We start from the raw sequence: 27,077 nt of genomic DNA on the forward strand, positions 1-27,077 counted from the left end.
GACGGCGGTCTCAGACCAATTCTGGACCTCAGACTTCTGAACCTTTCCCTCATGAAGCGAAAGTTCAAAGTACTAACGCTGAAACAGATCCTCGCACAAGTATGTCACGGGGACTGGTTCTGCTCGCTGGACCTGAAAGATGCTTACTTTCATATCCAGATAGCCCCCAAACACAGGCGATTCTTGAGATTCGCGTTCGAAGGTGTGGCTTACCAGTATACGGTCCTTCCCTTCGGGTTGTCCCTAGCTCCTCGCACTTTCACGAAGTGCATGAACGCTGCGCTCTCCCCTCTCAGACAGATGGGTATATGCGTTCTGAACTATCTCGACGACTGGCTCATCCTAGCCAGCTCGCGGTCAGAGTTGGAGCACCACAGATCCGTGCTTCTCAGCCACCTGCAGTGTCTGGGTCTCAGGGTCAATTTAGCCAAGATCTCGCTGCTTCCCACTCAACGTATCTCGTTCCTGGGTGCAGTTCTCGACTCTGTCAGTATGACGGCAGTAGTCTCGTCAGAGCGCGCTCTGACCATTCAGCAGCTCGCGGCCTCCGTCAAGAACAAAGCTTACCTCCCTCTGAAGCTGTTCCAGAGGTTGCTAGGGCTGATGGCTTCTGCCTCCCCGGTGCTGCAGCTAGGCCTGCTATGAATGCGGCCTTTTCAGTACTGGCTGAAATTTCGGGTCCCTCCTCACGCATGGCGGCACGGCCGCTTGCGTCTCAAGGTCAATCAGGCCTGCGTAGCAGCCCTGAGGCCCTGGACGAACCCCTCTTGGTTCAGTCTTGGAGTACCCCTACAGGCGGTGTCACGGAGGACGGTGCTTTCCACGGATGCGTCCAACCTGGGTTGGGGCGCTCTGTGCGAGGGCAGTCCGGCCTTCGGCTCGTGGTCCCACGAGGAAAGCCATCTGCACATCAACTGCCTCGAGATGCTGGCAGTGATTCGAGCCCTACAGGCCTTTCAGGCTCATTTGACGGATCGCCACGTCTTAGTCCAATCGGACAGCATGACAGTGGTGTCATATATCAACCGCCAAGGAGGTCTTTCATCCAGCCGCCTATGCGCCCTGGCGAAACAACTGCTAGAATGGGCTTCTTCATGGGTTCGGTTGCTCAGAGCGACCCACATTCCTGGAAAGAACAACCTGGGAGCAGACATGCTGTCCCGGAGCAACGTCCCCTCAGACGGGTGGACGCTCCATCCCCAGATAGTTCGCACCATTTGGGAGTTATTCGGGAAGGCAGAGGTAGACCTCTTCGCCTCTCAAGACAGCTCTCATTGCCCAATTTATTTTTCGAAGAAGGAAGATGCGCTGGCCCACTCTTGGCCCAACACCCTTCTCTACGCTTTTCCCCCGGTCGCTCTGATCCCCCAGGTGATCAGGCGTGTCAGGGAAGACAGACACAGAGTTCTGTTAGTGGCCCCGCTCTGGAGGTGCCAAATTTGGACCTCGGAGCTATTCAGGCTTTCCACGAAAGCCCCCTGGCCGATTCCTCTGAGACGGGACCTCCTCTCTCAGGCGAACGGAACAATCTGGCACCCACGGCCGGAGCTGTGGGCTCTGCACCTGTGGTCTCTCGACGGGAGCCTTCTGGCCTCCCCGAGAATGTGCTAAATACCATTTCACATGCTAGAGCCCCGTCCACTAGACGCCTCTATGCTCAGAAATGGGCGGTCTTTGTTAGCTGGTGTTCTACACGCAGCATAGACCCTGAGGAATGCGACGTAGCCGATATACTGTCCTTCCTCCAGGAGCGCCTGGACACGGGGCGAGCCCCCTCCATGCTCAAAGTATACGTAGCAGCCATCGCAGCGTTTCACGCTCCTATTGCTGGCCAGTCTGTAGGTCGGAACAACCTCGTTGTTAGGTTTCTAAGGGGTTCCAGGCGGTTGCATCCACCACGGACCCCTACGGTTCCTTCCTGGGATCTCCATTTGGTCCTCAGAGCTCTAAAGGGCCTGCCCTTTGAGCCACTGCGCCAAGCAAACCTTAGGCCCCTGACGCTTAAAACCGCCCTGCTTCTTGCACTGGCGTCGATCAAGCGTGTTGGCGATTTGCAGGCCCTTTCTGTTAGCCCTGCATGCCTCGAGTTCAGGCCAGACGACTCCAAAGTCGTGCTGAAACCTAAGGTGGGCTACGTTCCCAAGGTGCTCTCTACACCTTTCAGATCGCAGGTCATTTCGCTCTCTGCGTTTCCCCCTATGCCGGGCGATCAGGAGCAAGAATTACTTTGCCCTGTCAGGGCACTGCGCATCTACATTGAGCGATCACAACCCTTCCGGCAGTCTGATCAGCTCTTTGTTTGCTTTGGCGGCCGCACCAAAGGGTTTCCGGTCTCAAAGCAACGTCTTTCGCGTTGGATTGTCGACGCTATCACGCTCTGTTATTCCTCGGTGGGGACCCCTTACCCCATAGGAGTAAGAGCCCACTCCACTAGGGGTATGGCCTCATCTTGGGCCTGGTCCAGTGGAATTTCCATTAAAGACATTTGTGAGGCGGCCGGCTGGTCCTCGCCGTCCACTTTTGCCAGATTTTATCAGTTGGACATTCCGACCTTACAGGCTCGGGTCCTCTCGGTGTAATTACGCAGCCATCATAGTTCTGCGTTTTACGCAAAACCCGGGAGTCTCTCCCTCGTAGTGCAAGGGTTACGGCGGCTTCGGCCTTCTCACTTGACACTCGGTCCCCTCGCGGTGTCCGGTCAAGTCCAGTCTTCCCCAGCAGTGGCACGGCGTGGTTGAATTCGTTCCCCCATACGCAGTACGAGTGAAGTATCGAAAGGGAACTTATCGGTTACTAACGTAACCTCGGTTCCCTGAGATACGGAACGAGTACTGCGTTACTTGCCGTGCCACTAGGCTGCGGCTCAGTGTCGTCGCTTCAGTCGATATGGCCTGAGTTGCCTATGGCGAAATGCTCACTTATATAGGGCCTTTCCCCGCCCATTTCGGCGGGAAAGTTTGCGCGCTTTGTCGCCATAGGCTGCGCAGCAAAGCCGCGCCGTCATTGGTTCAACGACTTGCAATGAGTGAACCAATGACGATGCAGCTGCACTGCGTTATTGAAAAGGCTTCAGTAGCAGGGAAAAAGGGAGACTTTTCCCCCATACGCAGTACTCGTTCCGTATCTCAGGGAACCGAGGTTACGTTAGTAACCGATAAGTTATCTGTACGTGCGTTGTGCCTCGGCACAGCTCGTCAGTGCGGATGAATCTAATGATTGCTGTCAGTCACCGCACCGGTGAGGATACTGAACTTCAGAATCACAGATTCTACGTCTTGAAGGTATGACTAATATAAGAATTTTCACTGGAAAATATCATCTGAACAAGTAAGTAACATGTCTGCCACTTTTGTTTTGACCAACTGAGGAAAAAAGCATTAGGCCTGCAATAAATCGCACTGCCAATGATGATTAAATCTAACGATCGTTTAGCTCGGATCATGCCAAACCGTGCAAATTATTATTACTGTTATATTGATCTCAAATTGTTATTGTTAACAACATCAGCATTGCGTGACTATGTGTATTTAGTGTGTATTAGTGTTACCTGTAGTTTTCAATGTCTGTAGCCACTCCACAGTCCAAGTCTTTTGCTTTTTGACTACGGGTGAATCTCCAGTTGTCACTGATGATTGTCATTTGGATCTTTCTGGGTTACAACCCGCCATCAAAATGATAAGTTTAATTATTTCAGCTGCTGTGAGAACAGGCTATAAATGTGCCGCTACCGGCAGCGTCCTCACGTGATAAACGATTAGCCTGAACTCCTTCCTTTGTTTACGGACGTGATGTAATGACGCACAGAGGAACTGCTGCATGCTCAAATTTCCCGCGGAAATCCGCCATGTCGCTCTTATTATAAAACATTATTACAAGCTTACTGTTGTGAATCGAGACAAGATAATTAGATAGTTTTGAACACTGGCTGTTGATTTTGTTGAGTAGTTGATTTTGGATCATTTTTAACCAAAAAAAGTTACGGACTGCAGCTTTAAGTTAATCACTGAACCCCCAGTATGTTTTCTCAGTCTGAAAGACCTTCTATGTACCGTACACGTGTCTAAATGTAAAAAATAAAAAACATAAAAACAGCCCGATAAAACATCTGATCTAACCTTTTATATTCATTTTGGAGAAATATTTGCTTTTTTTTTTTTGGTAAATATTGGTTAAAGTTTTTAGACATCACTGCTTTGGCTCTCGGGGCCCAAGATTTTCATCTTCGATGACTATTTTGAGTGTTTAAGATTTGTGTAAGAAGTGTTGTTTTGCCCTGATGGATAACTGATAAAAAAAAGTATTTTCCGATCCTTCGCTGGGAAGGAAATATAGACCGGAACTCTTGGAACTTTGGTGAAGTACAGAAAAGAAAAACTGCGAAAATGTTACATGAGTACAACAAGCGATTAAACTATAAGGCTGGACTCGATTCCTGTTACAACTTACCAAAGATCCAGTAATCCATAGATATCGACATACAGCCAGAAATCACGTTTCCAGACATTTACAATACAATATATAACAATACAATATGATTTTACCCCAAAATCCAACATGACATAAAAAGATAACTGCAAATCCACGTTTCGCTGACTGGAGTCCAGTTGTTTCTGTGAACTACAGCTATCCATTTGCTTTTCTTTAGCTTTCGGCAGTCTGTAAAAAAATACCTCAGATTTCTTGTCAAATCTATTTGTACAGTCAATCGCAAAGCTTTTTCCCATTTTGAATGTGTTTTGTGTGTTTTTCGTGGCATTCACACTGAAAACCAATGCTGCCGCTCAGTCTTTTTGCCACTCAGTGCAAAACCGCAATCACTCCGGCTGACAGTGATGTCACATGCATACCCTCTATAGTGTATGAGTTCTCACCAGAAGAGTTAGAAGGGAGTGCAGGAAGTAAGAAAAAAGAAAGATATCAGAAGTGATTGAAAGCCAGAGCTTAGTATAAAGCTACTTATATTGAATATAAGTAGCTACTATACAATATAAAGCTACTTATATTGAAACCAAATGACGTTTTTTTTTTCTTTCTTTTTTCTTTTTTTTTTTTTTGGATGACATCACAACAGTTCAAAAGTGTCACAGATTGAGAAACCTAGTGTAGTATATGCAGTGAATGGTTCTGTCCAGGACACCCCCGTATAGTTTGTGTAGTTGGTATGACCCACTGGTGTATGGCATGTTGCCAACTTGGCGAGTTAAGTTCATGGCATGCTAGTAAAGAAGCTGATCGATATAAAATCCTGTGTGTACGTGTCTTAATGTTAACTAAAGTTTAACAAAGACCACAACATGGTGTCAGAAGCCACTGTATCCGCTGAATAACACCGCGCACATCAAGTAGTGACTGAAGATCACCGCGGCGTGGGCGAACAGTGACGAGCAGCAGCACTGCCAGATTATTCTAGCGAGCCCTACGTGCTAAAGAGACGGACAAAATGGAAATGCTTCATCCGCCGCCACCTTTGTCTCTGACGGGGAACTTGGCTGAAAATTGGCATAAGTGGGAACAAAGATTTAATTTGTATCTTACTGCCTCAGCTCTAGTGGACAAATCTGAGACGAGACAGATCGCTGTGCTGCTGCATTGCATAGGAGAAGAGGCCCTAGACATTTATAACTCGCTCGAGATCGAATACGAGGATCCACAGCGTAAAAAATTATCAGAGGTCCTCGCAGCACTGCAAAAATACTGTGCTCCGCGAAAGAATACCGTTTTTGAACGACATCAGTTCTGGGCCCACACATTCTCTGAACAAGCAGGCATAGACAAATTCGTCACGGAGCTAAGAAACAAAGCACGCACATGCGAATTCGGAGAAACTGAAGATCTCATGATACGAGACAAAATAGTATTCAGCATAACTGACTCAGGGCTTCGTGAATGATTGCTGTCCATATCTGATTTGACACTTTCAAAAGCCATTGATATGTGCAGAGCTAAAGAAGTCACGAGGGCACAAGTTACAGCTATGGCAGCATCATCAGAAACACAATTTATGCATGCCATTACAAAAAAGGGCCAGCAGCCTAAATGGAAATCAAACAATCCAGCAGTGCACAAACAAATGGCAGCGCCAACTAGGGGACATTCAAAAAATTGCGGCAAATGCGGACGCATTCACATGCCAAGACAGTGCCCTGCCTATAATGAAGTGTGTAAAAAATGTGGCAAAAAGAACCACTTTGCACTTGTGTGCAAATCGAAAGCCAAAATGGACACGCTTGACATAGATACTGAGATATCTGGGATAGACACACAGTTTGTCGGTACTGTAGTTCACTCAAACGCATCAGACATAGGCTGGCACACAAATCTGCGTATGGCAGGCACAGTTGTCACCTTCAAGCTCGACACGGGCGCTGAAGCAAACGTCATTCCAAAGAAAATCGTTGATCGGCTTCAGGTTCCTGTGAACATCCAAAAGACAAACACAGTACTTGTGTCGTATGGAGGCACCCGCATCAAACCAGAAGGTGTTGTTAAACTCCATGTGCAGGCTAAAAATAAAACAACTGACATGATGTTCTTTGTGACTACAGCATCAGATATAGCCCTACTTGGGAGACAGGCATGTGTGCAGTTGGACCTCATAAGAAAAGTAGACGCTCTCATACCATCATCGCCCACCACAAAAACTGAGCTCCTCATCCGCTATGCATCAGTGTTTCAAGGTTTGGGCCAGTTTCCGAGAGACACTGGATGAATTGGAAAAAAGGGGTGTCATAAGCAAAGTCTCCAAACCTACTGCATGGGTTAGCAGTCTGTGCATCACAGAAAAGAAAAACGGCGCACTGAGAGTCTGTCTGGACCCCAGAGACCTAAACAGGGCCATACTCCGCCAGCACTACAACATTCCCACCCTGGAGGACATACGGAGTAAGTTAGCTGGCAAAAAGTTGTTCACCATCCTGGATGAGAAGGACGGCTATTGGCAGATTCAACTAGATGAGGAGTCAGCAGATCTCTGTGCTTTCAACACGCCGTGGGGCAGGTATCGTTTTCATCGCATGCCTTTTGGCATAAAGTCAGCGAGCGAGGTATTTCAACGCTTGAACTCAGAGAGCTTTGGGGACATTGAAGGTGTTTTCATGGTGACCGATGACATGATCATAGCGGCATCCACCAAAGCAGAGCATGATGCCATCCTAGAGAAAGTGATGAACAGAGCGGTGAGTCTAAATGTGAAATTCAACAAAGACAAGTTGCAGTATATGGTCAGTGAGGTGACTTACCTTGGCCACGTTATCACCGCAGAGGAAGTGAAGCCTGATGAGTCCAAGGTTTCAGCGATATTGCAATTTTCCCCTCCCACTGACAGAAAAGCCCTTCAACGTCTGCTAGGTATGACACGCTATCTGTCGCAATACATTCCCAATGAAGCCACCCTCACTGCACCGCTCAGGCTGTTGCTAAGGAAAGATATAGACTGGCAGTGGCATCCTGAACAGCAGTCAGCACTTGAAAAACTCAGAACAGCCATAGCAACTGCACCTGTTTTAGGCCATTTTGACCCAAAGGAGCCTATAGAAGTGCAGGCAGATGCCTCAAAAGATGGCTTGGGGGCTGCTCTAATGCAGAATCGGCAACCGATTGCATATGCTTCGAGAGCACTATCTGTGGCTGAAAAGAACTATGCCCAGATAGAAAAAGAACTACTGGCCATAGTATTTGCTCTGACAAAGTTCCACCAGCATGTTTACGGTGTGCCCATTAGAGTTCAGTCGGATCACAAACCACTTGAGGCAATATTCTCCAAACCCATAGGTGCTGCACCAGCACGTCTTCAAAGAATGCTGCTCCAGCTGCAAAGGTATGACATTCACATTGTTTACACTCCAGGCAACCAGATGCTCATCGCAGATGCCCTGTTCAGAGCGTACATTCAGTCTGATGCAACAGAGAGTCTAGACCTGAGCGAAGAGAAAGTCATCTACGCAGTGAATGGAGAATCGCTCTGTGGTAACATCATGCACATGATCCAACAAGCCACACAGTCAGATCCTGAGCTTCACCTGATACGGCAGCTACATGAGCAAGGATGGCCGGACAGAAAGAAAAATGTCCCACTGGCTGCTCAAGCTTACTGGCCAGTCAGACACACTATTAGCATAGATGATGAGCTACTCATGAAAGATGATCGCATTATCATCCCTCGTGCACTGCGACCAGAAGTGCTGAAACGACTTCATGCGGCACACCAGGGTATACAGCGGTCTCTAGCTCATGCCAGATCATGCTTCTACTGGCCAGGACTCACTGAAGCCGTACGTCACATGGTGGAAGCCTGTAGTTGCTGTCAAGAGAGTTGTCCTGAAAATCAAAAGGAGCCACTTATCTCACATCCAGTTCCAGAGGGACCCTGGCAGAAAATAGCCGCTGACATTTTTGACTTTCAAGGGCGTTCATTTCTCTTGATTGTGGACTATTTCTCTAAATATCCAGAAGTCCTACAGCTGTCAGACAAAACATCAGGCTCACTGATAGCACAATTCAAGGCGGTGTTTGCAAGACATGGTGTGCCTGAGATCCTGATTGCAGATCATGTACCCTTTGCCAGTGCTGAAATGGCTCGATTTGCTCATGACTGGGGTTTCAACATCACACACTCCAGTCCAAACTTCCCTCAGTCCAACGGCATGGCGGAGCGAGCCATAAAAACTGTCAAAACTATGCTGAAAGCTGCTGCTGAGTCTGGCACTGACCCTCACCTAGCTTTATTGACTCTCCGCAACACTCCTGTCACTGGTCTCAAATACTCTCCAGCCCAGATCCTTATGGGTAGAGTCTTACGTTCCACTTTGCCGGCCAGCAAAGCTGTTCTGCAACCTTCTATACCTAAACACATCCAGGAAGCGCTGCAGCATCTTCAGTCAAGGCAAAAGAGATGGTATGATAGAACAGCAGCTCCACTTCCAGCCTTAAAGGGGGGACAGAGAGTATATATGAGAATCAAAAACACATGGAAACCAGTTACAGTTGTCAGTATCCGAGATGAGCCCCGCTCATACGATGTTGTCACATCATCGGGCACAATCTACCGCAGGAACAGACGCCACCTCAGGCCTGACAGGTCAATCAAACATGACTCACAACCTGACTGCTCCATGTACACTGACAATGACTTGTGCAAAGACACTGTTCCAAAAGCTGCCCCAACTGAGCTACCTCAAGATGTGGAAAGGAGTGCGCGAGGTCCGGAATGCACAAGAGCTGGACGTATTGTCAGACAACCGGCATGGCTTAAAGATTTTGTGCTTACTTAAGTATGATAGGCTAGTGTTTATATTGCTTGTTCATAGCAAATGTTTATTTTATACACTGGTGATATTTACAACATACTATACTTGCTTTATGCCTGATTAATACTTTGTTTAAAGCTTAAGAAGGGGGATGTAGTATATGCAGTGAATGGTTCTGTCCAGGACACCCCCATATAGTTTGTGTAGTTGGTATGACCCACTGGTGTATGGCATGTTGCCAACTTGGCGAGTTAAGTTCATGGCATGCTAGTAAAGAAGCTGATCGATATAAAATCCTGTGCGTACGTGTCTTAATGTTAACTAAAGTTTAACAAAGACCACAACACCTAGTGCAGGTTTATTGCAGATACATTAGGTGAAAACAGGAATAACAGGTGAGTAGAACTGAACTGAAAATAACAGTCAAGAGAATGTCTGAGGATCCACACAAGGAAATAACAACATGCAAAATCAGTTCATGTGCAAACGCTGCCTGTTAAGTCATTTCCTGATAAGGCAGTGAGGCAACAAGTCAGCTGACTAAGCTTTCGGATGCAGCCCTTGTGTTTGACTGCTGGTAGATGAGGAACAGGTGTAAGTACCCCCCTCACTCTCCCAAGAGTGAGTGGGCAGCACCTGCGCACTCTCCCAAGCCTAGCAGGGAGAGTGAATAGAGTGTTAATAGAGATGGAGAGCTGGGTGGAGCAGGATGTGACGTGAGCCATGAATAAAAAACAAGTCTAGCAGGTATATGGTCCTTTAATGTTTATATGGGGACAGAGAAAACAAAACTCTTCACAGAGAAAACAACAACGCAGCCTTGCAGTTGGAACCCGGACCCTGATATATTTGCTTCCAAAATGAATGGTAAGAAAGAGAGAGCATGTTGGTATGATGTAAAGCTTATGCAAGATAACTAATAGGAGCACAAAATAGTAATACAAGATAAACAAGGAATAGTGGCATGAACAAAAATAATTTCAATGCTTTCCTATATCTTAAGAAAGTAAACAATTAAGTGAAATATTAATAATTTTTGTAATCCACTTTTAAAGTTGTTTTTGTTTGATAATTTTTTTTTTACATATTACATATTTACAAGCAAGAACAACAGTTTTGACTTCACTTTCTCAATAGATATGGACAACAATGAGACTTCTAATAGACAACCATCAAATCAACCATCAAATATGTCATGGGGCTTTTTATTTGCCCCATGCTTTATTGCAATTATCTTTGTTGGAGTACAGATGAACAACCAGGTATGTACTAAAATTTAATACAGCCAGAAACCATATAATCATATGTTCCATTTCCACTGCGAAGAAGTATTGGGCCATTTTAAGTAAGATTCCAAATCACAGGGAGTACATAAGTTCAGTCCAAGACTTCAACGAGCGCTGTCAACATCATATGAAACAACACTGATCACTTCACAGGAAGTGGAGAGGGAAATTTACTTAGTATTCACTACGCACCACCTCAGGACGAGGAAGTTTATCAAAACTAAATGAGATGTATTTGAGTCTTTAGCATTATTAAAAAGTTGAATGAATCTAAGATTTACCGGTTTACCGTAGTTATTGTAGTTAATGCAATTATCATGATTCATGCATAACAGCTAAAAACAAACACAATATTACTTAATCTTTATATTAAATATTCCAACAGAAATCAGAAATATCACCTGATTATTAGAATATTACAAATTATAAAATTCAATCTAATATATATTTTACATAAATTCACATGGGTGTAGCTTATTATTTACATTTATATTTGTGATAAATAATATACACATGGGTGTATTACATGTATATATTATTATTAATAATATTAATATTTTATTATACAGATATACTATGCCATTATAACTGAAACATTATGCGTGAATGCGAGTTTCATCTGTGCTTGCTGCAAGGTGTTCCATATGATCACATTTTGTCAAGTGAAGTGAACTTTGACAGATATCCCCTATAGTGAGGAAGCAGGGAACAGATTTATTATCCTTTTTATAATTGCACATGTAGGCAAACGAAATATAGAAAACAGTAATATGTGATATATGTGAATATATGTGATATATGTGAAACATATAATAATAAATATTAATAACATAATAATAATATTATGTACTTAACTTTCAGATATGTGACGACAAACAAAATCACACTTCCTATAAAATCACAAAGGATTTAGGTACTGGGTTTTATTTATTTTTTTTAATCTCAAATACAGGTCTAAAATATTGATCGAAATAATACATAATAATACATAGTTTTATTTATATATTTATGATGAAAATGAATATTACTAATTGTAATGAATGTATATTTTACTGTCTATGAGAATGTATTAGGGCTAAATTAAAAGTAATTCTTATTAATCATCCAGACGAACCGCTCCGGATTCTTTTGGTTGGAATGACAGGGGCAGGAAGAAGTGAAACAGGCAACACCATCCTGGGAAAAAAGGTTTTTAAATCTGAGATATCATCCTCCTCTGTGACTAAGCAATGTGAGAAAAATAATGCAACAGTTAATGGAAGAAACATATTAGTTATTGACACCCCGGGTCTGTTTGACACCAGCCTGACTACAGATGAAGTGGTCAACAGAATTAAGCATTGCATTTTACTCTCTGCTCCTGGTCCACATGTCTTCTTAGTTGTGATTCAGTTGGGCAGATTCACTGATGAAGAGGCAGAAGCTGTTAAAATCATTCAAAACATTTTTGGTGAGGAAGCCTCCACATACACCATGGCACTGTTCACTCATGGAGATCAACTGGAGGAGAACATTCACACTTTTGTGCGGCGCAGCCCAAAACTGCTCAGTTTCATCAAAACATGCAGTGGAAGATTCCAAGTGTTCAACAATAAAGAACAAAATCCTGAACAGGTCATTCAGTTGTTTGAACAGATTGACAGAATAGTTACTGGGAATGGTGGGCAACATTATGTCAATGAGATTCTTGAAACAGAGAAAGAGAAATGTCACATCCTGAAAGAGACTGAGGAACAGAGAAAGAAGGAAACCGAAACTCTGAGGGCTACACTTGAAGGTGAAGCTTTTGAAAAAGCAAAAGATAAACTGGACAATGAATATGAACAGCAGGCACGTTGGCAAGCTGAGAAAAACATTCGGATGCGAAATAGTGGGTTTTCTTTTCTTAATGACGTAAGAACTTTTTTTCAAAAGAAACCTGAATCTTGAAAAGAGCAATAAAATAAAAAATAAATAAAACTGAAAATTGAATGAATAAATTAATTATATTAAAAGTAAAAGTGAAATAGAATATATAATATGCAGAATAAATAAATAAATATTTAATTATATATGCACACATGGACTCTCCATTGTGTCACTCTTCTGTGACACTGTGACATCACATGCACTCACTGCAGAGAAACTGGAAATAAGTTGCGAGAACAATGTTCTGTGTTATCCCTTAAAAACAAAACAATACCCTACATAGACATTTGCATGTCATCTCAAGCATATTTAATTGCTGTATCCAAAATTGCTCACTTGTTTGCTACTGCTTTTATATAATAAATGATTTATAATTTATATAATAAATGATTTGTATGAATGTGTCATAAATGTTTCATATATGGGGAAGGAAAAAAGCAAGCAAATTCCAACACCATAATACAATGTCAATATAATTTACTGGAGAGAGCTGGAGTGGGTCTTCCTGAGATATTGTAACGAGGCGGGACACGACATGGGATCCATGTGCAAGCTTTTATTAAACAGAGTTCGTAGTCAGACAGGCAATGGTAGATCAACAGCAAACATGTATGGCTGAGAGCAGGCAGAATCGTAGTCGGAGAACAGGCAATAGGTCAGGGCGGGCAGATAATGATCATAAGTCCAAGACAGAGCAAATAGTCCAAAGGGCAGGCAGCGGAGAATCATGCACGGGGAACAAACAGGGTCAACAACAGGCAGGCAAACAAGATAACAAACGCTCAGAATTGCAACCAGAGTATAAAAGACCTTGCAAAATGCGTGAGGATGTGAGTGGTTTAAATAGTCCAGATAATTTGCTGCAGCTGGGTGTGGTGATTACTGATTGGTGAAGTGAGTGCAGGTGATTGCCAGGGAGGATTATGGGAAATGAAGTCCGGGAATGACTGTAAACGTGAAAGATATATAAAATGTCCGTTTTTTCAACAAGGGGGATGCCATCCCCTCGCACCCAAATCGAGCATTGTTTATATGGCCACTCATGAGAATGCTGACTCTTCAAGACAATATGCTTAAATGTACTGCGGTGCACATGGTTTGTACTGTATTATTTACATTTTAAATTGAGTAGCAATATGACTCTGATTATAAACTCATAATGTGACTTGTAATTAACTATTTTATTCTAATTATCCTTTACAATTATGACAATTCAGGGAAGATTATGGTATTGTACTTTCAGGCCATTACATCTGCCTTAGTTATAACTACAGCCTGTGCATCATTCATATACATTGCATTCAAGAAATATGTTTTATCATATGATAATGGCCTCTCTAGTGTAATATTACTGTTTAAGCTATAGGCACACCAGAGCTAATAAAATCTAGTGTTCACTTTATCCATAATCATATGCAGCATGTTACATTTTGACTAGTTAAAGACTTAATAAAATGTTAAATTCGTCAGTGTTGTGACCGCTAGGGGTTGGCCTTAACAGGAAAAGGTCACTAACAGAGAGATGCCAAATAACAAGAGCTTTATTTAATTCAATTCTATTCTATTCAATTCACATGTATTTGTGTAGCGCTTTTCACAATTCACAGGTGTTGAGGTATAACAATGAGGGTTTAGCATCAGGGGCAGACGAGGCCAAAATGACAAAAAATACTATCTTTTTTTAAACCTCTACACTTCCTAAATCAAAATTAAGGGGAAAAAAATACAGTTTAAACTTACCTGACTCCCTAAACCAAAAACAGCATAAAAAGATGAGCAAAATAATCATGTCAATCAGGCATGGGTCAAGTTAACAAGAAATATCACAGGTACAAAATTATAATCACCCACAATCTCTCTGATACAAAACAACGACAATATGAAGCAATAATAGTGAAGGGTACTTATGTTGATCAAACATTTAAATGTGCACCAGAAAAAATTTATTTTGTTTTATTTAGGGGGTCTACTCATTTTTGCTACACAACATTTTATCACCTTGATAAGAAAATCTTATTTTGCTGAATAATTTTGACATGCTTCTTTGGTAATAGATTAAGCAGACTTGCTGGAACATTATATCTCTAAAGAACCCTAACATGTCTTCAAGTAATTGAGTAATTGCTGACTTTCAGAAGTTTCAGAGGGGGTGTACTCATTTATGCTGTGTACTGTATGTATATTTATATGTTTTGAATGTATGCACTTTCCGTTTTTTTATTTTAATATACACGTGCTGGTCATATATTTAGAATATCACTTATTTCACTAATTCCATTCAAAAGGTGAAACTTTTATATTATATTCATTCATTACACAAAGACTGATATATTTCAAATGTTTATTTCTTTTAATTTTGATGATTATAACTGACAACTAAGGAAAATCCCAAATTCAGTATCTCAGAAAATTAGAATATTGTGAAAAGGTTCAGTATTGAAGACACCTGGTGCCACACTCTAATCAGCTAATTAACTCAAAACACCTGCAAAGGCCTTTAAATGGTCTCTCATTCTAGTTCTGTAGGCTACACAATCATGGGGAAGACTGCTGACTTGACAGTTGTCCAAAAGACGACCATTGACACCTTGCACAAGGAGGGCAAGACACAAAAGGTCATTGCAAAAGAGGCTGGCTGTTCACAGAGCTCTGTGTCCAAGCACATTAATAGAGAGGCAAAGGGAAGGAAAAGATGTGGTAGAAAAAAGTGTACAAGCAATAAGGATAACCGCACCCTGGAGAGGATTGTGAAACAAAACCCATTCAAAAATGTGGGGGAGATTCACAAAGAGTGGACTGCAGCTGGAGTCAGTGCTTCAAGAACCACTACGCACAGACGTATGCAAGACATGGGTTTCAGCTGTCGCATTCGTTGTGTCAAGCCACTCTTGAACAACAGACAGCGTCAGAAGCGTCTCGCCTGGGCTAAAGACAAAAAGGACTGGACTGCTGCTGAGTGGTCCAAAGTTATGTTCTCTGATGAAAGTAAATTTTGCATTTCCTTTAGAAATCAGGGTCCCAGAGTCTGGAGGAAGAGAGGAGAGGCACACAATCCACGTTGCTTGAGGTCCAGTGTAAAGTTTCCACTGTCAGTGATGGTTTGGGGTGCCATGTCATCTGCTGGTGTTGGTCCACTGAGTTTTCTGAGGTCCAAGGTCAACGCAGCCGTATACCAGGAAGTTTTAGAGCACTTCATGCTTCCTGCTGCTGACCAACTTTATGGAGATGCAGATTTCATTTTCCAACAGGACCAAAGCTACCAGTACCTGGTTTAAGGACCATGGTAACCCTGTTCTTAATTGGCCAGCAAACTCGCCTGACCTTAACCCCATAGAAAATCTATTGGGTATTGTGAAGAGGAAGATGCGATATGCCAGACCCAACAATGCAGAAGAGCTGAAGGCCACTATCAGAGCAACCTGGGCTCTCATAACACATGAGCAGTGCCACAGACTGATCGACTCCATGCCACGCTGCATTGCTGCAGTAATTCAGGCAAAAGGAGCCCCAACTAAGTATTGAGCGCTGTACATGCTCATACTTTTCATGTTCATACTTTTCAGTTGGCCAAGATTTCTAAAAATCCTTTCTTTGTATTGGTCTTAAGTAATATTCTAATTCTTTCTGAGATACTGAATTTGGGATTTTCCTTAGTTGTCAGTTATAATCATCAAAATTAAAAGAAATAAACATTTGAAATATATCAGTCTGTGTGTAATGAATGAATATAATATACAAGTTTCACTTTTTGAATGGAATTAGTGAAATAAATAAACTTTTTGATGATATTCTAATTATATGACCAACACCTGTACATTTAAAAGATTATATACATTCATATATTATTATTGGTATATATAGATATAAAAGATTTTTGTTAAACCTGCTGAGGGGTTCACTGGTGGGGGGAGGTTATCTATTGTTAGTCTAGTTCTTGTCTAAGTTAACCCCTTCCCCCTTTTTTCCTTATAGTGTTTTGATTATCATTCAGAGTTAAATGTGGGGGTAAGATAAACATCAGTAATTAAATATACTTAAATATACTTGGATATACTTCAAGAGTAGCCTACTGCCTTTTTCTCCATTCAGTGATGAATTCACTAGCCTACACAAAAGTTATTTGTTTCTCACAACGAACAGACTGCAAATACATAAATGAATGTTGCCGCCGGTCACTCTCTCGCTAGGCCTATAGACCTACCTGATGATCAGTAGTGGTTCACTAAATAAAATAATTACATTAGTACCTATTTACAATAAGCACAACTCAAATAACTATTAAAAAATAAAATAAAAAATGAACAGAGAACTGGCTGACTAAAATCAGCTTGAAAATGCTATAGCTATCATGAAACAAAATGGATGGTTAATTTCTTTACAATTTAAAGATACACTTTCATCAGTCAACTGTGAACGTCTGGTATTTTTTTCTGGCAACCTTATCCAGGAGAGAGAAGAGAATTCTTCAGAAAGAGCATGTAGAGATTCGTGAGTGCACAGGGCAAAGTTAGAGTGTGCACATGTAATATCTGAGAGAGAGCAGAGGCATATTTGAGAGCTCACATCCAGTTTTATGAGAGTGAAAGAAATCCGAGAGATTCGTGCTCACGCATTACATGGATGCGCTGTCGAAATGTTCATTGGTTAAAATGAATGGAGAATGTGTTTTTTCCTTAGGTGCTTGAGCTCCTGAGCACTCACAGGATTGGTGCCTACTGTGATTATAAACTTATAAAGTGACATGTAATTGACTATTTTATTCTAACTATTCTTCACAATTATGAAAATTAAGGGAAAGTTATGGTATTATTATGGCCTTTACATCTGCCTTAGTTATAAAGGTCTGTTCATATATAGGCTAAATGCAGGATCATCACACTCTGTGCAAGTCATTTACATTGCATTCAAGCATTATGTTTTATCATTTGGCCCTGGCCTCGCTAGCCACAAATTAAGTCTAGTGTTCGCTTTATGTGTCATCACAGCATTCTACAAGAACCTAACTGTAGTTACGAAAACACTTAATTATTAATTTAATCAGTTGATGCAGTTTGTAATGTAGCCTAATAAATTAGCCTATCTATCTATCTATCTATCTATCTATCTATCTATCTATCTATCTATCTATCTATCTATCTATCTATCTATCTATCTATCTATCTATCTATCTATCTATCTATCTATCTATCTATCTATCTATCTATCTATCTATATCTTTGTAATTCCTGAATTGTCCTAAGCATAGAGTTATGTGCTGCTATGTGAATGATGTAGGCTACAAAAATAAAAACAAAGATTTGAAACACTTTAACCAAGTATTAAGTGTTGATTCTAGATCAGTCATAAATCCAGGACCAATCTTCTCAAAAATGTTCCCTAGTCATATATCAACAATGCATGACAAGTTACTTTGATGACCAAATATACATTGACCATTATGTTCAGGGCAGAGAATATAAGCATACAGTCAGACAGGTTCCAGCGTGTACAAGAAAGAGAGTAAAATCGCTTAAGAATCTCAAACCAATAAAACTCTATGCAATCAGAAAAAAAGGAGAAAAAAACATTTGATTAAGAACAATAATAAACTACAGATCAATTAAAGACTAAAGAAATGTAACTAAATAAAGTTTAAAACCATGTTTGTTTTAGCTAATGGCTAATTTTAACTTAAACTGAGAAGAAGAGTTTGTGTTGACTAACACATCTGCTTGTGGGCATCTGGGCGCGGTTTATTAACGCTATAGGACGATAAACTTCCTTTAAACAGGTTCATACTAGTTCACGCACCGGAACAGACACCACGAAATCACAGATGTCTAATATTCGTCCTAGTGCTTAGAAACAATGAGACAAATAGCCTTCGTTTTTACTACCGATCGCATGATGCAACGAATCTGACACAGTCTAACATCTGTTGAAAAGTCAGCGAGTCCAGCGCTATCTCTCAAGTCAGGTCCCCGGTTGACAGCATCCTGAGTTGGCGAAGAGAATCTGTCCTGACGAGAGCAAGAACACTTCTGTGACCGTGAGTAAAAGATGTGAGTCCATCTTTATCTTATAACTATAAATATAGCCTAATACCGGAGCTTGATAAGACAGTCTAACGGGTAATCAAAATGTTGAACTTCTAAGATGCAATACAACTTCCGCTGGTTAGCCATCCCACCCGGGAGGGCAGCCTTTTTCTCGGCCATGTTCAAGGGCACGTTAAATATGACAGACGGTTTACACAATGGTCTAAAGAAATCAAACTTTTATGGACTGTTATAGTAGAGGGATGCACGTGTTGTGTTTCATGTGGACTCCCTGGGCCGTGCATGCACAGACATTTTATGGGGGGATGTGCTCAAGTGAAAAAAGGCACCCCTCTCATAATTATTTATCAAAAATAATGTTACTGTGCAATGTTTTATTTACCATTTATCAAATCCATTTACATTGCAATTACAGTTGCATAACTAATGTTATGAGAATAATGTTTTAAATATAGCCTAACATTTTGTAAATAGAAATATGAAATATTGGGGTAAAATGAATTGATGCTATTAGGCTACCTACAGTATTAAACGAAAATCTTCAGTAGTTTGCAGCAAGTTTTATTGTGGATGTGTCTCAGTCAGACGGCCGTGTCTTAGCTTCATATCTACAGCCTTGGCCAAAAGTATTGGCAGTGAGTGACATAAATTTTGGGTTTCGGAAGGTTTGTGACTTCAGTATTTGTATATTATTTTTTCACAAGTTTCTGTGGTATACAGTCACAAAGTAATTACTTATTCAAAATGAGTACCTTTTTTAAGAGAGTAAGAGAGTGAGTTTGGGCACAGCCAATATGGCAAAACCTATAAATGGCTCCTACAGAACCAGCCCCTAATTTTATTTGGCTTACCACAAAACAATTATCAGTATTTTTCAAAAAGAGCCTCAATATAATTAAAGGAAATAACTTATCTCTTTTGTTATTGATACTGGAGGGATGAGGGTATCAGGCCTTAATTACAGGCCTTTATAGGATACTGTTTTAAGCCTTTACTTGACGGTTCGTACTAGTCCATTATGATCATGGGGAGTCACATGGGGCAGTGGGGTGAGTGGGGCAGAAATGATACATTCAATCTTAGAATTTACCAGGTTACCTATGATGGTTTAACAAAAACAATTAAGATTAGCTACAATAGCCTTAGCATATTAGCATCAAATTAAAACAATCTTTGGAAGATATCACTGAACATTTATTTAACCAATGCAAAAGTACATTTCTTATAATTTTTCATCTCAGTTTTTAGTTTTTATATAAAATTAGAAAAATCTGCTATTATTTTAATCTCCAATCTGTTATTTAGCTGGTTAGATAGTTCTTTAATTCTTATCTAACCAGCATAAAACACTAGCCGGGTTTAAATACCCGTTGTGAAGATGGGGCATGTTGTATCACTGCGTTACAGTGTGCCCCACTATTAGAACTATGCACGCTATTCTATGATGTTAGCGAGATAATTATCATTAACAACTTTTATAAATTCTATTGAGAAACCATGAGAAAGAGGTGAATAAAGACTAAGAGTCAATATTCAGAAATTATTAATTATTATTATGTTTTGAACTATGCTCTATAGTGTTTTGCGGTATGTTCATTGTCAAAAATTAGTTTATTTTTAATTATTAAAAAATGCCATTATTTTATATGGAAACGTTATAACAATAATTGATTTTATTGTCATATAGTGCTCAGCATAAATGAGTACACCCCCTTTGAAAAGTAACATTTTAAACAATATCTCAATGAACAAAAAAAAAATTTCTAAAATATTGATAAGACTACGTTTTATATAACATCTGTTTAACTTATATTATGAAAGTAAGGTTAATAATATAACTTAGATTACACATTTTTCAGTTTGACTCAAATTACAGTACATCTGTGAATTCATGATGCCATCAATGAAATGCAGCTCCCGACACCAGCAGCACTCATGCAGCCCCACATAAGGACACTGCCACCATGTTTCACTGTAGGCACCATGCATTTGTCTTTGTATTCCTCACCTTTGCGACACCATACAGTTTTGAAGCCATCAGTTCCAAAAACATTTATCTTGGTCTCATCACTCGAGAGTATAGAGTCCCAGTAGTCTTCATCTTTGTCAGCATGGGCCCTGGCAAACTCTAGGCGGGCTTTTTTGTGCCTGGGCTTTAGGAAAGGCTTCTTTTGTTGATTGCACCCATGCATGCCATTCCTCTGCAGTGTACGCCGTATTGTGTCATGGGAAATAGTCACCCCAGTTTGCCTTTCTACTTCTTTAGATAACTGCAGTGAACTTGCATGCTGATTTTCTTCAACCCTTCTCATCAGAAGACGCTCCTGTCAAGATATTAACTTCCGTGGATGACCTGTGAGATGGTTGCTGTTCCATCTTTTTTTTTTAATTTTTTACCACTTTTGCTATAGTATTCTGACTGATAAGTTAAGCTTTGCTGATCTTCTTGTAGCCTTCACCTTTCTGGTGTAAAAAAATTATTTTCTTTCTCAGGTCTTGTGACATTTCTCTTCCATGTGGTGCCATTGCTGACAGCATGAAATGGGAAGCGGTTTTAACACCCTTTTATAGTCAACTGTCAGCTGGACACCTGTGTAATGAATAATTAGACTCACCTGTGGTTGAATTCTTGTTAAATTAGACATTTGTAGTCTAAAATTTAGCTTTGCTCCAGAGACTTTCAGTGGGGTGTACTCATTTTTGCATCATCCTAATTTGAGTAAAACTGAAAATTTTGTTCTCTAAGTTATATTATTAACCTTACTTTCATGTTATAAGTTCAACAGATGTTATATAAAAGTCTTGTCAACATTTTGGAAATTGTTTTTGTGTTCATTGAGATATTGTTTAAAATGTTACTTTTCAAAGGGGGTGTACTCATTTATGCTGAACACTGTATTTTAGTTTGTCTTTTATATTTTTTTGATTAGATTAGATAACATTTTAAGCTCAAGCTGTCATATGGCCTTATTACAATGTGCCTCTCACATGTTACAGCATGCACCACCTATGTGGCATGTTGTCATTGTCACAAATCTGGTCTATTACTTTCTGTTCACTCATCACCAGAGGTCACCTGCTTACCACATGGACTCTTGCACTACACTAACTTTTGTACTTCACCCCGGACTACAGTTCCCATGATCCATTGCACTGATGACAAACAGCTGTATGCACTGATTGCACGATTCCCATCAGACTACATAACCACGGACTTCCTCTTTCTTACTTCCGAGTATTGTCTGTGCATAACGCTATGTTAGTGATAGCAACGTTACGGAGCCCTCTCCTAGTTTTGTGTAAAGTTCCTAGTTCTAGTCCTGGTCTAGTTTCGTTGTATTACCTTGTTGACTGTTCTCCTGTTTGCCTTTGATTCTCTTGCCTTATCGTTTGCTCCTTGCCTAGACTACTGCTTATGTTATTGGATTACCTATCTTGTCAAGCCCTCTGGATGCTGTTTGCCTGTTTGAGCGGCTCCAGGTGTCGATGGTCATTGGAGACTGTGGATAATGGGGTACTGTTCACATACAGTGTATCTAGTCCTTCTTCAGTTAACTCTCGTTGCTTTAAAACAGAGGAAAAACTCCTACCCCACACTGAAATAAAACCTTTTGACTACGATCTTGATTAAGGGCAGTTAGAGCCTCTCTCACTTCTCGTTCCACATCCACAAGATTTGTTCCAAAATCAGACCTAATGTGACCTTATTACTTGGCCTCTTCTTTAGATAAAGCATCTGATGGCTTCAATGCAGGAGTCGGTGTCAAATGAGTGCACAACTTCTAGATGAACAGCTCTGGATGTCATACATGTGACCAATCCTCCATACCATTTCAATGTGATTCGTCCTTCTTTGCTTCAGGCAGCTGAGAAACAATTACAACTGTTTAAGTAGGTTACTGGGTGTACATCATACTGATGTCTCAGTCAGAGGTCATAGACTGCCAGTTTTTTAGTATTTTTAAATGGTTTTCCAATGTTGTATAATTGCTGCTCTCAGAATGGTCATTTTAACATTTTCACTTAAAATGTCATGCCTATAATGCTGGAATATTATATCTGCATTATTTTATTTTGTGCTTTTTCAGCTGACTTGGGTCGAAAGAAGTGACTGAATAGCGATGGAGCAAAGAGAACCATCAGATTCAGAAAAGGTTTTGTAATAAGTTTTTTTGTATTTTTAAAATATTTGAGATCGTAAGGCTATTTTTTTAATAAGTTCTAAGTTCTTAGAAATTGATTGAAGTTGTTATATTATACAATATAAAATGGATTGTACTGACAATCCTGAACATTATTGTCTGTTCACACAAATATTTTTCAGACATTGACTTTTTATTGAGTAAACATTATCAACATCAATTTTACATCATTGCTATTATCTTTTCAGCATGCAGAATGTTCCCCACACAACAGACCTCCAGACACGAGTAAAATGGAGGACTGGACGAAGGAGGATGTCTATAAATGGCTCATTGAGTTGAAAATTCCTGAGAAATATGCTAAAATGCTTGAGGATCAGGATGTTTCAGGAGCTGCTATCATTTTATTTGATAAACAAGACTTGCTAGATGTTGGTTTAACGCATGGACCTGCGGTTCAAATCGTTAAAACCGTGGCCCTGTACAGAACATCTTCAGCTGCAGCTGAAAGTCCTACCAATGGACCTGTTGAACTGGAGACACCCTTGAGCACTGAAGAAAAGGGTAGTGAATCAAGTGTGCAGAGATGGCCTGAGGACAATGGAGGGGAGTCCTCCTATGATGCATCACCTCTTCAAGCCAAGAACGATCTACTACTGGAGGAACGGGATGAAGGCATGTGCACAAAAGGAGATGGGGCAAGTGGTGCACAATCCCTGGCTTTACCTTTGACACACTGCACAAATAATGTGGGGAATGAGACAAAAGAACACCTAAGGAACTCAGTGGACAACTCAAAAAGCTCTGTATTTTGTTTGTGTATGCCCCGCCCCTTTGATAAAAGCAGCACAACATTTGTATACAGACAAAATGATATACTTCCACCTGAGACTGGTCCAAGCAATCTTATTGACCCTCTGCATGAATACAAGCTCTTGGCAAACACAGAGAAAGTTTCAGAAAAGGATGTCTTCAAAAAATTCAGAGATGAAACGTGTCGGTTTGCTGCAGCATGTATGAATTCTCGAACAAATGGAACTATCCATTTTGGTGTTGGAGATGAGCCACTGTACAAACATGGACAAATTATTGGACTAGAAGTGCCATCTCAGAGCAAATATATTAATGAATTTGATAAGGGTCTGAAGGAGCACTTCAAAGAAAATACAAATATTGCAATGGCGTGCATTAGGCCCCCAAAGTTTGTTAGGGTAAAATGTCCAGACAACAAAGACAGGTGGGTTATTGAGATTGATGTTGTCCCAAAGTATAAATTAACTGGGAAGAAGCTTTTTTTCATTACATTAGACAGGAAGAAAGGGAAGTCAAAATGCCTTTTCATTCGTTCTGGTGCAAACACCATTAATTATTTACCCCCAAAAAATTCCAAAATGCTTAAGAAAAACAATAAGAAATTAAAATTTGATTTGGAACTATGGGTTTCATTCAGACAGTTAGCTGAAGACCATGGTCATGTCCCACAATTCAAATGCCCATACGGTGATCATGAAATCCATGAGACTCTGCTCGCAAGCAGTCGATATGTGCCCTCAATGCACACTTTTGGCAAGTCTGCACTGAAGCAAAGACGGCGACAGACTTCTTCTCGACAGTCAAAGCGACGTTAAGTTGCGAAAGTGCAGACTCATAGGAAGACCGCAAGTGTTTAGGGTGCCGTTTAGGACAGGGCCCATATAGCTTAAGGCCGTGTGTCCACCAAAGTGTTTTTTTCCTGAGGTCAGCGTATTGTTTTAAGTGTTTGCAATCAGAGCATATTTTAGAAAGTCAGCAGTGTAACAATGTCTATTCCGCACTGTACTCTGCGCTTGGCTTTTTTTTTTTTTCCTGGTTTCCAAGAGTTGAAAAATGTTAAACGTTGCAATGTTGCAAACGTTGTATGCTCACACTTGCATTCTGTTCTTAAAATACACAAAACCCTTGCAATATATTTTACTGTCCCATTTGTACTTTTTGTATGGTCTTTTGTAATAACTCTTTTGTTATTATTGTTATTTGTCAGTTATTTACTTACTGATGGAAGCCAGTATCAAGTGATGCACAGTGCACTCTGCACAGATGTAATTTACTATGTACTGTATAGAAAGTAGAAGTGTAAATATATATATTTTTTTTTATGTTCAACTTGTTATTAATATATTTATTATTGCACTATACCTCCAGTGTTCACTGTCATTTTTGTCCTAGCACATACATAATAATTTACACTTTTTTTTTTTTGTTACTCTCCTTAAACACCTAATTGACCTGTCAAGCACACATCAGATTGTGGACAGATGGGTATTCGCACTTGTGAGTGAGACCACTAAATGGGTTTAATGGCCTACCCTGCTGAAAAAAAAGTTCACTATTGGTCCAGGCTGGTTTATGCTGGTGTAGCTGATGGACCAGTTTAGACATGCTGTTCTCAAGATGGGTTACCAGCATGGTCTTTTTGGTGAAGGTGGTTGACCAAGCTGAGTTGAGTGTGATTATAGGTGACATACAAGCAGCATTGTCATCTGAAGTTTTGAATGACAAAAAAAACAAAAGTTTGTGAATGAATGCTGCGATATGTCAACAAGTCCACCATGTTGGTCTGGGCATGACTGCTCTATTAACACCTACAAGTAAATGAAGGGCTGTGACTATTCTGTTCTATCTGTAATTCTCAAAATAGTCAGGGTTCTTTCTTCAGAGTTACAGCAAGTTGCCTGGACCAATATGGCGGCGCTGTTGACGACTTGACACACAATCCAGCAGCCAATGAGGTGTATGTGTATTTTATATGTATATGGCTTCAACCGCTAGAATTCTGTTCCGAATTTAGCGTAGTGTAACTTAGTCTATTTTCAAGACTAAATACATTTTTAAACAGGAGGAATCTGCTAGACTGATGAAGAAACAGTATTACCATGCATGCAGTGGCACTTTATCTCCTGTAGATGGTAGTCTACACCTGGTAACCCTTCGAATGAAAGCCTATAGCTTAAAATGAAAACAAATCAACTTACTTGATCTCCGTCCTCTAGCAAACCAATCTAAGTTTGAAGGACATATCAATTCTCTAATTTCATATATATTTATACTAACTGTAGGCTACATGGATTTCAGAAGTAATATTTTTATTGTATAGGCTAATCTTGATATTTTAAAGCTGCAGTCTGCAACTTTTTTTGGTTAAAAATGATCCAAAATCATTTTTTGAGCAAGTACATAACCAGCCAGTGTTCAAAACTATCTAATTATCTTGTCTCGATTCACAACAGTAAGCTTGTAATAATGTTTTATAATAAGAGCGACATGGCGGATTTCTGCTGGAAATTCGAGCAGTTCCTCTGTGCGTCATTACATCACGTCCGTAAACAGAAAGGAAGGAGTCCCGTCGAGAGGCTAGTCAGTTATATCATGTGAGGATGCTGCCGGTACCGGATCGTTTATAGTCTTTTCTCACAGCAGCTGAAATAATTAAACTTATCATTTTGATGGCGGATTGTAATCCAGAAAGATCCAAATGACAATCATCAGTGACAATTGGAGATTCACCCGTAGTCAAAAAGCAAAAGACTTTGGACTGCGGAGTGGCTACAGAAATTGAAATCTACAGGTAACACTAATATACACTAAATACACGTAGTCATGCAATGCTGATGTTGTAAACATTAACAATTTGAGAACAATATAACAGTAATAATAATTTGCATGGTTTGGCATGATCCGAGCTAAGCGATCGTTAGATTTAATCTTCATTGGCAGCGCGATTTATTGTAGGCCTAATGCTTTTTTCCTCAGTTGGTCAGAACAAAAGTGGCAGACATGTTACTTACTTGTTCAGATGATATTTTCCAGTGAAATTTCTTATATTAGTCATACTTTCAAGACGTAGAATCTGTGATTCTGAAGTTCAGTATCCACACTGGTGTAGTGACTGACAGCAAGCATTAGATTCATCCGCGCTGACGAGCTGTGCCGAGACACAACGCACGTACAGATAACTGTTCCGCATATGATTGCAATCGCATGTTTCAAACAGAGATGGCGACAAAGAGGAAAAATCGCGGACTGCAGCTTTAAGACATAAAATAAGGCCTACTCAGTTTTATATTTGTGCTTAAGGCATAGATGGTTCAGGGCATTATCCAGACGAACCATTCCGGATTCTTGTGTTTGGAAAACAGGGGTGGAGAAAAGTGCAAAGGCAACACCATCATGGGGAAAAAAAGTTTTTTAAATCCGAGATATCATTCTACTCTGTGACTGGACAATGTGAAAAGTTGTATGCAGAGGCAGAAAAGTATCTGTCATTATCTCTCTGGGTCTGTTTGACACCAGCCTACAGATGCGATCATAGACAGAATTGACCCTTCGCAAAGACCCGCCCCCCTTAGTTACTGTTGCTTTGTCCGACCAGCCGTGGCGCTGTCACGCCACAAGCAGTGAAAAATACATTGCGGAACAAAG

General features: G+C 40.6%; 3 protein-coding genes across 4 annotated transcripts; all 3 read left to right on the forward strand.

Moving 5' to 3' along the window:
- Positions 1 to 7,029: 7,029 nt before the first annotated feature.
- LOC125272137 (uncharacterized protein K02A2.6-like) lies at positions 7,030 to 10,513 on the forward strand. Its single transcript, XM_048196756.1, has 2 exons — positions 7,030 to 10,112; positions 10,383 to 10,513. The coding sequence occupies exon 1, from the start codon at positions 7,095 to 7,097 to the stop codon at positions 9,267 to 9,269; it is 2,175 nt and encodes a 724-aa protein (XP_048052713.1). The 5' UTR covers positions 7,030 to 7,094; the 3' UTR covers positions 9,270 to 10,112; positions 10,383 to 10,513.
- A 1,155-nt stretch (positions 10,514 to 11,668) lies between these two features.
- On the forward strand, positions 11,669 to 12,460 carry LOC125273141 (GTPase IMAP family member 4-like). The gene has a single exon (XM_048198408.1). The coding sequence runs from the start codon at positions 11,669 to 11,671 to the stop codon at positions 12,458 to 12,460; it is 792 nt and encodes a 263-aa protein (XP_048054365.1).
- Positions 12,461 to 21,515: 9,055 nt separating this feature from the next.
- On the forward strand, positions 21,516 to 24,793 carry LOC125272138 (sterile alpha motif domain-containing protein 9-like). Of its 2 annotated transcripts, XM_048196757.1 has the most exons (4): positions 21,518 to 21,991; positions 22,205 to 22,368; positions 22,566 to 22,631; positions 22,868 to 24,793. In XM_048196757.1, the coding sequence occupies exons 3-4, from the start codon at positions 22,599 to 22,601 to the stop codon at positions 24,245 to 24,247; spliced, it is 1,413 nt and encodes a 470-aa protein (XP_048052714.1). In that variant the 5' UTR covers positions 21,518 to 21,991; positions 22,205 to 22,368; positions 22,566 to 22,598; the 3' UTR covers positions 24,248 to 24,793. The 2 variants fall into 2 exon arrangements, with proteins under 2 accessions (XP_048052715.1, XP_048052714.1); XM_048196758.1 differs by lacking the exon at positions 22,205 to 22,368 and having other exon boundaries at positions 21,516 to 21,991.
- Positions 24,794 to 27,077: the final 2,284 nt, after the last annotated feature.

Source organism: Megalobrama amblycephala, linkage group LG7 (genome assembly GCF_018812025.1).
Source record: "Megalobrama amblycephala isolate DHTTF-2021 linkage group LG7, ASM1881202v1, whole genome shotgun sequence".
Lineage (NCBI taxonomy): Eukaryota > Metazoa > Chordata > Actinopteri > Cypriniformes > Xenocyprididae > Megalobrama > Megalobrama amblycephala.

What these genes read in the sequence shown, in the direction of transcription:
- LOC125272137 (XM_048196756.1), top strand. Translation starts at nt 7,095, where the DNA reads ATGGTGACCGATGACATGATCATAGCGGCATCCACCAAAGCAGAGCAT.
- LOC125273141 (XM_048198408.1), top strand. Translation starts at nt 11,669, where the DNA reads ATGACAGGGGCAGGAAGAAGTGAAACAGGCAACACCATCCTGGGAAAA.
- LOC125272138 (XM_048196758.1), top strand. Translation starts at nt 22,599, where the DNA reads ATGGAGCAAAGAGAACCATCAGATTCAGAAAAG. An exon ending in AACCATCAGATTCAGAAAAG is followed by an intron (nt 22,632 to 22,867) that starts GTTTTGTAATAA and finishes TTATCTTTTCAG; the next exon opens with CATGCAGAATGTTCCCCACA.